General features: G+C 49.6%; 1 protein-coding gene across 1 annotated transcript; it reads left to right on the forward strand.

Moving 5' to 3' along the window:
- Window positions 1-1825: 1825 nt before the first annotated feature.
- Window positions 1826-9107, forward strand: MED23 (mediator complex subunit 23). The gene is made up of 29 exons (XM_003740981.1): window positions 1826-2146; window positions 2254-2440; window positions 2545-2702; window positions 2786-2935; window positions 3047-3138; window positions 3241-3510; window positions 3630-3738; window positions 3868-4116; window positions 4201-4387; window positions 4496-4617; window positions 4770-4826; window positions 4918-5063; window positions 5183-5303; window positions 5398-5472; window positions 5558-5629; window positions 5715-5834; window positions 5944-6034; window positions 6167-6315; window positions 6398-6538; window positions 6630-6704; window positions 6814-6978; window positions 7068-7229; window positions 7331-7488; window positions 7580-7645; window positions 7735-7853; window positions 7954-8105; window positions 8184-8348; window positions 8453-8575; window positions 8658-9107. The coding sequence occupies exons 1-29, from the start codon at window positions 2054-2056 to the stop codon at window positions 9105-9107; spliced, it is 4224 nt and encodes a 1407-aa protein (XP_003741029.1). The 5' UTR covers window positions 1826-2053.
- The last annotated feature ends 397 nt before the right edge of the window (window positions 9108-9504 follow it).

The raw sequence follows: 9504 nt of genomic DNA on the forward strand, positions 1-9504 counted from the left end.
ACTCTTCGTGACAACAGGTAAAGCCCCGACACGACAGAATAAGTTAGACTCGACAGCCACGCGAGGGGTATCCACACATACCATTGAGTGCGTCCGAACGATTTAAATACGTTTTTTCCTCATTATACTCCGAAACTGCACAGCGACAACGTCCGAGTTTCAGTAAATTTTATGCGACTCCAGCACTTCATTTATTTACAACAAGATGGCGGTTGAGGGCAGACGCTGAAGGAGCGAAGACCTGTCGCGTTTGAGGGAGAGGATGAAACTCATGGGAGCTCATTTACCGCTGAAACTTCGGACCAGACGAATTCGGGCTTTATTTATGTTTTGTCTCGGTCGCCGGGGGGATGGGGGTTGATCCGGGGGTGGATGCGCCCATACGATCGTGCAATTCTCGGAGAGGTGTTAATTCATGCGCGGAATCATAAGTCCATCCTCTCATTTCATCCCTGGGGTATACGTAGAGTGTGAGTTCGGTGGAATCGACCCAAGATAAGATCTTCCGGCGTGAGTGCAGAAACGTTGTCGTCGATGATCTTTGTTTGAAGTTGACAGCGGAGTCGGGCAGCTCCTTCTTCTGGTTTTTCATTCGCTCCCTCGAATCCACTGATGGCTCCTTTCTCTTGCGATCACTCTGTGGGATTCGTAAATCGGACCCCGGCGTACCCAGTGTCTCAACCGCGATCGTGCGTGCATGGCAAGGCCAAGAGCTGCAAGGCAGATTGCGTTTCAACTTTCTAGAACGAGAGCAGCGGCCACTCTCCCGTTACCTCCGCCTGCAGGTACTTTTCTTCACCCTGCCGAGCAGCTATATACATAGAGCAAGCGGCATCGGCCTACAACTCCTGTCGTTGATCGTGAAGTCCTTCCTCCGGGTCAAGGCCCGTCCGAAGGCGAGAAGAACTGGGAGGAACGCGAGCGCCGGCGACACTTCTCGAGTCGGACGGAGAGACTCGCCTCGTCTGCGTGTCTGAGGGGAACGCTGAAGAAGGGCATTCTTATCATCCCGCAAGTGAGGAGCTCTAATCTTCGGCGGCTATTATCGAGCTGAACCCTTCATTGTTTTCCATGACGGAGCATGATGAACTTCACCGTCGGCCGCTCACAGCCGCCAGAAATACTGGCTCTGGTAATATCGCCGACAAGGGCCTGATATTGCCTTACTGTGAATGCGTCTCCGGCGTTGTATGCAAATCGGACATACATGAGATGAGACCCATCCAACACAAGGGGTCTGAGGGTGGCAGCGGAAGGAGGCGTTCTGGTTCCCCGGTGACGTCGGAGAGTCACATTTCAAGTGAGATCATCGGGATCATCGGACCTTTTCTTCCCCATCTCATGATTGGATCCTAGTTTCGCTTTATGCTCATCGGACCGAAGACTCGACGAAGCACAAGATCCGCAGAAAGTACCGAAAATAGTGTCGTATCAACAAGTCTCAAATGAAGAAGCGCTGGGACCTCACGATATGGAAAGCGGGTAGAGCCAGCAAGCGATTCCTCCTGAACCAGAACCCGGGCGGAGTCCAGGAGGTGCGCTCAATATACCCCGTTATCATCCTCTGATTATTATCGCAGTGGTTCCCAGGCTCCCCTTCGTGAGAGCCACTGTATTATCGGAAGATGGCAGTTTGACCTAGACGCCCTCCAGTAGCACGAGAGCTGAATATTGCGTATCCGTTCGACTCGGAGAATGGGAGCGCCTTGTCATTTTTCGCCACTCCGCGATTTTCAAGTCCGTGCCGGAAGAGTTTCGTCTGCTTAGGGGAAAGGGTTTTCGGAGAGCATCTCCGAGGACATTCGGAAGCCGGCCAGCAGATTCAGAATGAATAGGAGCCATCCACTCTTGAAGTCCTCGCTTTGAGCTTCGTTGTGTGACACCACTGTGCATAAGGAGCGAAGGAAGGTCCCCGAGTTCCCGCTGCCACCTAGTTCCGAAGTCCGAACGCCCGGACGACGGCGCCGGCTCAGAGAGGGAGAATCCAAACAAAAATAGACCGGGCGGCTTCACTCAACACACGGAGACGATCTTTCCGCTGCCGGGAGGGGAAATGGGGTCTATCGAAGCAGTGAATTCTTTTGTGAATAACATATTACGTCGAGACGCGCTAGAAGAGGCCTTTAACGCCTTCATCGTCCACACGGTTAGTATACTCTTAGAGAATGACTTCGGAAGTATAATTCATCCGCCAGGCGCCCAAAGGGGGACCTCTGAAACCGTGACGGAATTGCGAGGATTTCTTATCTTCAGCAACATTCATGGACGTCACAAGATGACACAGAAGCCAGTCCTTCAGAAGAATTGGCTCAAATCTTTTCGGTGAACGCCGAGCAGACCGATGCGGCGCTGAAAGCCTTCGTCAGCCATGCCTGTCAGCTGCGAAACCACAAGCAATTACGGAAGCTACTGCAAATCTTGGAGACCGCAGTTCTTGACGGTGAGCACCGATAGGTAGAGAGCAATCTCTTGCAGACTCTGACTACGTATCTTCCGTCGAAACGCTCCTCGGAAAACACTTATCGCAAATCTGGATATCTGCAGGTAAAGTTAATGCAAAGCAAGTTTGCGAGGCTCTCCTCGGAGGTCTATGCTTCCAGCATGTCGAGTACTGGGTCCAGGCTCTGACGCTGATCGAGCAACTGCTGCCTCAGGTTGACTATAAAGGCGTGAGAGATTTGCTTAAACTCTTGTTCGACAAGGTGAGTGCCGGCGATGACTTCAAAACATCCTCGGCGGCTCGATTCCCGAACATGTACGTCAGTGAAAAATTCTATGACTCCAGGCTCATCACATCCCGTCGACCGTGAACTTGTCCTGCATGCGGCAGCTGAATGCGCTGCAGTCACTAGTGGAACTGATACTCGACCGGAGTGCGGCTCTGTGTCCATCGTACCTGGTTTTGGATGACATGCAAAAACGCCTCAGTGCCCAGGTCAGACCCGTTTCGAGAAGCACTTGCTTGGTTCGATCCGAGAGCTACCGCCCTTTGTCTTCAAAGTACTACGTTTCGTCACGTCTTTTACGTAGACTACATTTCTTGTAGGATGGATGGCCCCACTGGAAAATCGCAAGGCTGATCTCAGCCTTTGTGGATAGCTTCCGGCCTCTGGCCCAGCTCGTGACGATTGTGGGGAGGTAAGAATCATTTCACGTCCAGCAGTCCGAAATTCTCAGAGCGGGGTCCACGAACCTTTCATCTCCGCAGAATTAGAGAAAAAAATATCCTCGCTTTTCAAGATCTCGTTTGGTCCCGGTCGTCGGACATTCGCCTCACGGTGCCTTCGCCTGGAAGATCGACGCCGCCACCGCTAAATTCACACTGAAGGGACAGCTGCCGTACACCGTCGAAGCTCAGCAGAGCCAGACCGTTCTCTTAAGATTCGTTCTGGCGCAGCCGTATTCCCGAGATATGGTTTGTTCGATGCTGGGCCTGGTGAAAACTCAAAAGCAAAGATGCGTGGTGTTAGAAAATCAAATCGTCGATCTCATGGTCACGGCTATGCAGAGGTATGGAGACGATTTCCGGCATAAAGGCCCTTCCGCTCATTGCGCACCGAATGGTTTATGGATCATGAGCAAGAATTGAAGAAAAATAAGCAAACTTCATTTCCGTCTTCGATCCGCAGATCGGAACAGGAGCCTCTATCTTCAGACTCCCTGTGTCAGTTCTGGCAGAACATAAGCTCCCAACTGATCTACTTCGTTCTTTTCCAATATGCGTCCTTTCCCGACATGGTGAGTATTTGCTTTCTCGCCTTGAATTTTCCGAGTCTTCCATTTTCGGAGCTCGGCCTCGTCGACCTATATAGGGGGCCTACTCAACCAATTGGTCGCAAGATTTTGAGCGATGATGTCTCTTCGCAGGTTATCGCATTGCACACGCAGCTCTCAGCGAGCGCTTTGCGACGCGGGAGAGATCATCTCATGTGGGTACTTCTACAATTCATCTCGGGCTCGATCCAGAAGAACCCACTGAATGACTTCCTACCGGTTCTCCGTCTCTACGATCTATTGTATCCGGAAACGGAGCCGCTGCCGTTCCCTGACGTAGCAGACCCGAGTTGTACACGTCAACTTGCTGTCACTTGTATATGGGTTCACCTAATGAAGAAGGTATTAGACCTGAAGCTCAACGATTTTGATGGAATGAGGAGAAACAAGGGAGAAGGGCAAGTGAGAACTTGGTTCTCTTTCTAGGCACAAGGGGAGCGCGGATTGCAGAGACCTGTTCCAATGACCCTTAAAGTGCACTGGGACAATCTTGAAAAAGCATTGTCGTCACATCTCACTTCCGATTACTGGACATCTCTACTTTGTAATGCTTATTCCACAAATCAAGAATTCTTCCCGAGACCAATGGGGGTTCTCGTCGAAGCGATAAAAGGTAGAGTTTTTCTCTTGAGAGATTCTTTGATGACTCTCGATTGACCGATCCGTGACTCCGCCCCTTCCCCGCCTCGATAATAATATTCATACGTATTTTCTTCGCCAGGGGGAGCGGGACATCCCACGCCGACGCAACCATTGTCCATGGGACTGCTGGATTCCTTGACCGTGCATACGAAAATGTCCCTCATTCATAATATCGTCAGTCAGGTCATGCAAGTCATGAAGGTACGTGCAGACATCGAGGGTGAACTCCAATGATGTCGCGCCTCGACTCAGAATTAAGGGGGGCCACTAGAAATGCTTCCACGATACTAGATCATTAATTTTCACAGATGACACCTCCCGCGGTCTCGAAGCAAATGAATCAATCCCAACAGAATCAGCAGCAACCGATTCTGTCTCCAGCTCTAGTGGAGACTTATTCGCGACTCTTGGTAAATTGAAGACTTTGCTTCCTCATCAGATACCACTCTGCCAGACGTCTCGGTCGATAGAGTGAACAACACTTTGAATGGACTCTTCCAGGTGTACAACGAAATCGAGTCCCTCGGTATCAAAGGATTCATGTCGCATTTATTACCTGCTGTGTTCCGACAACAGGCGTGGGCTATACTCCACACGCTCTTGGAAATGTTTTCCTACAGATTGCATCATATCCAACCCCACTATAGGTATTCCTCCCTCCCCTCTCCCTCGTGAATATTTAAGAGGAGCATATCAAAAATTCGATGACTGGAATATTGAGATAATATCGGCTTGGCTGTCGAACAATGAAGGTTCCCATCCACAGAGTACAACTGTTGTCTCATCTCCATTCCTTGGCGTCGGTTCCGCAGACCAACCAGACGCAGCTCCATGTGTGCATGGAATCGACCGCCCTGAAGCTTATCACCAGCCTCGGCAGTGGAGAGGTTCGTATAAGCTCATTCAACATGTATTTAGCAAGTGAGCTCGTCTTGGTACCACGAAGATTATCCTTATTTGTGTTTATGAATTTGATTTCAGGTGCAGCCTCAACTCTCCCGTTTCCAGGCTGAACCTAAACCTTTACTCTCTGCCGATTCCGAAGAGCTGAACAAGGTAACGTTTTGAATAGACGACCGAAAACCAGGTCATTTCATCCAATTCAGTTGATGCAGAGCATTGACAATCCGTTCCTTTCCAGGCTTTGGTGTTGACCCTCGCTCGTGCGATCCACGTGACCGGATCGGAAAGCTTATCAATGGCGTGGTGCAAGGTAATTTTATTCCAGTCCAGTACCATCTTATCGATAGGACACCATTCTCAAGGGAAGTCCCTCTCACATCGACTCCTGCCGACAGGATCTCCTTCACGCCGCCCTGAGCAATACGCCACACAGTTGGAGCAGTGCGACTCTATCCTGCTTCCCCAGTTCCTTGGCAGAATTCTTCCGGACAAATCAGGCCCAGCGAGAGAATAAGGTATTGATGTGGTGGGAGGCAGCACGCGCCGTCGAAGAGCAGGCGAATGTTCGGGGCTGTACGACTGATGATCAACTGCTCTTCCTTAAATCGTTTTCGACATTATCAGGCCCAACTCAAACGTTCCGTGGAAGAAGAATATCGCAAATGGAAAACCATGTCGAACGAAAATGATATCGTGGCTCACTTCTCACAGCAAGGTTCGCAAATTATTCCGGCCATTCCCGATAATCTTCAGCGATATGGAATAAACATCCGCTAAATCAGGGCTACCCGAAATTGGAAGCTCTCTTTCAACATCGATTGAAATCTAAGGGGATGATCAATTCCAGGCACACCTCATCTATTCATATGTCTTCTGTGGAAGATGTTGATGGAGAACGATAGAGTGTCTCCGCTCGCTTATAAAATTCTCGACAGATTAGGATCGAGAGCGTTGTCTCTACACCTACGAACTTTCGCCGACTTCTTGATTTACGAGGTGAGCCGGAGACGCCCTGCTGAGGTATTGATACTGTCGGCTATAGAAGGGAAGAGCTCTCTCTAAATTCATCCGTTCCCAGGTGGCGAACTGTGGTCCTGGTCCAGTGGTCAACAAAAGCATAGAGGCCTTGAATGATCTCATATGGAAGTGTTACGTGGTTCCTCTTGACCGTTTCATACTCACCTTAGCATTACGTTCGTTTGAGGGGAACGAGTCCCAGGTATGTAGCGTCGCATCCCGCGAGCCTCTCCTGGGGGAACTCCACGTTCCTTTGATCCTCGGATGAGCTAACGTGATGAATCATTTTTCAGGTGTGCTTCTTCATCATACAGATGCTACTCATCAGATTCGGAGAGTTCAAATCTCGCGTCACAGATTTCGTCAAGGTGAGATTTCCCAGGCATCACACCCTCGGGTGATCTTTCCTTTCCGATCTCAGTCGGGAAACCACTCGTGAGAGTGTCATCTGAGTCTAACTTGAGTTAAACATCCCAGGAAAACTTGCCGGAGCATTGGACGCAGTCTGATTGGCACGAGAGACATCTCCAATTCCAGAGGAGATACCCTGAGAAGTTTTATTGGGAGAATCTTCCTGATTCTAGCCAACCGCACCAATATCTACCTGTATATTTCGGAAACATTTGTCTGAGATTCCTACCGGTGAGCGTCAACACGAATCTTGCTTCTGTTCGATCCAGAGCTTTCAATCAATCGTTCTTTTCTCAACAACCGCCGTTTGATTCGCGCAGGTCCTCGACATCGTGCTCCACAGGTTTATAGAATTACCCGTGAATTTACCGAACAATTCGATTTCGATCGAAACGATTCTGGATTATATCGGCATGCTGTATCGATTCCATGACCGTCCGCTCACATACCTGTACAACACCTTACATTATTATGAACAGAAGGTACGAGCGAGCTTTCGCGATTCTGTGGGCGATTGAATTGTTCAACGTGTAGACTGCGCTCAGCCCATGGCGATCCTGGCTGCGACCGACTTTCATTCCAGCTCCGTGACCGATGTTCCCTGAAGTTGAAACTCGTGCAAGCGATCACCGGCGGACTCGCTGACAGTTGTCTCACTGAAAACTTCCGCCAGTATCTGAACAAACAGATGTCCGACCCCCAACCAATGTCTTACGCCCCTCCCGACATGGAATATTACAGGTGAATAACTTAGGTTTGGAAGACATAAATCTAGACGCAAAACCCGAAGCGGAGGAATGCTCGATGCTAATTCAGTTTTTTTTCTCTGAAGATTCATCCTTCAACGGGTGGTGGAAGCGATAGGCGGAAAGAAATCTTCCATCATAATCGATTGGAGGTAAGATCTTTCGTTTACCCTTTTCCGACCGCTTCAATGACGAGAAGGAGCTCATGGGGTACGGGAATATATTTTCTCCTAATTTCCAGATTCAACGAGTTTTCGAATTCGGCTGCGTACACGATCCAAATAACCTGCATAGAGTTGATGGCACTGCCCGTTCCCCCTGCGGTTGTTGCCAACGGCCTCCTTGACGTCGTTCTGCTCGGTAAGGCTTGACTGGATCAAAGAATCTTCGAGTGGTGGTGGGATCCGACAGGAAGCTCCCCGTAAAAACACGAATTTATTCATGGAGCCTTTCCCATCAGGTCACACACGAATCCCGAGGGATCTGATTCCGGATTGGATGAATGCTATCGGCCTACTTCTCACCGCATTGCCGGAATCTTATTGGAGCGTTCTCAACGACCGGATCATACAATTAATCGGAACACTGCCAGATGTGGAGGATATTTTCCAAGTAAGAAAACACCTGTATTGGTTGTATTGAGGTATCTATTCCGGCTTCACAGCTGACGACTCTTCATTTCTCTTGCAGTACATGGATCTGACAGCGAAGCAGAGAGCTTACACGGAATCCTTGATGTCGTACATTGTAGCTTTAGTGCACTCGGTTTGGTATCATGCGTCAATCGGCCAAATTTCTCAGATACCAGCCTTCGTCAGCGAAAAACTGAAACCCATCATCAAACGAGAAGAGCAGGTGCGAATCATTATCGCAGACAGACTCCGTAGTCATGCTGTTTGACTTCGATATCACGGACGTACAGCTCGGGCCGAGTTTCACGTCATAATTTGTCTTTGCAGATGCTGCTTTTATGCCAGCTCGTTGCGCCCTTCTTCCAGCGGATCTCATCCGAGAGAACTCGCTGTCTCATGGATATCACTAGAGAGCTTTACGAGATTCTCGAAATCGTCGATAAAACACAGGTGAGAATTCCTGATTGTCGGGTAATTCAGAGCCTACCGTCTGATTTCTGAGGTCCGACTCACATTTGACTCTCCCTCCCAGCCCCAGCTGAGGTACATGGACAATATTGTGGATCTTTTCTACCACATCAAGTACATGTTCACCGGGGACTCAGTGAAAGCCGAAGTCGAGCACATCATACGGAATCTACGACCGGAGCTTCAACTTAGATTGAGATTTATCACCCATCTGAATGTTTCCGGCCCGCAGCAGCCGACCGAGTCTACCGCACCAGGAGCCTCGACCCAGCAAGCGCCGCAACAACAGTCCCATCAACAATCCCAACAGCAGCAGCAGCAGCAACAGCCCCTGCAGCAATCGCAGCAACAAATGCAACAAATTCAACAACAACAGCAGCAAGCTTCGCAGCTACAACAACAGCAACAGCAGCAGCAGCAACAACAACAGCAAGTAATGGGCAATAGTGGTCAGCTCCAACAACAGCAACAACAGCAGATGAGCACGAATGGACAACATCAACCGATGGTGTGAACGACGGTTCTGCACTCATCTCCCCAGCGATCAAACGAGTGATACTGCCGAATACTTGACTTTTGACTTCGAGAGACATTCGCCGCCACCCGAGGACTAGAGTTACGGGAAAACGAGAAAGATTCGGAACAACAATCCGCCCCAATAATGAATGGTATAGCATTCATCTGTATCAACTGGGTATACTCGGAGTCCGATTCCGAGCCCTAATACCATAACTGTGTAAATAAACCCTCAAACCTGCGCGGAATGGTGTCTTTGCGGTCCCGATTCAGACTGAGAGGACAGATAATCAAATTAGAATCGCTCTTCTTTGCGAATCGGGGAAGGAATCCCCTGATGTCTATCGTCGAATCCATGCAGTGGCGTACACGGGATTTTTCTTGGGGGGGGGGCT

This window comes from Galendromus occidentalis, unplaced genomic scaffold, assembly GCF_000255335.2.
Source record: "Galendromus occidentalis unplaced genomic scaffold, Mocc_1.1 scf7180000077116, whole genome shotgun sequence".
In the NCBI taxonomy this organism is placed as follows: domain Eukaryota; kingdom Metazoa; phylum Arthropoda; class Arachnida; order Mesostigmata; family Phytoseiidae; genus Galendromus; species Galendromus occidentalis.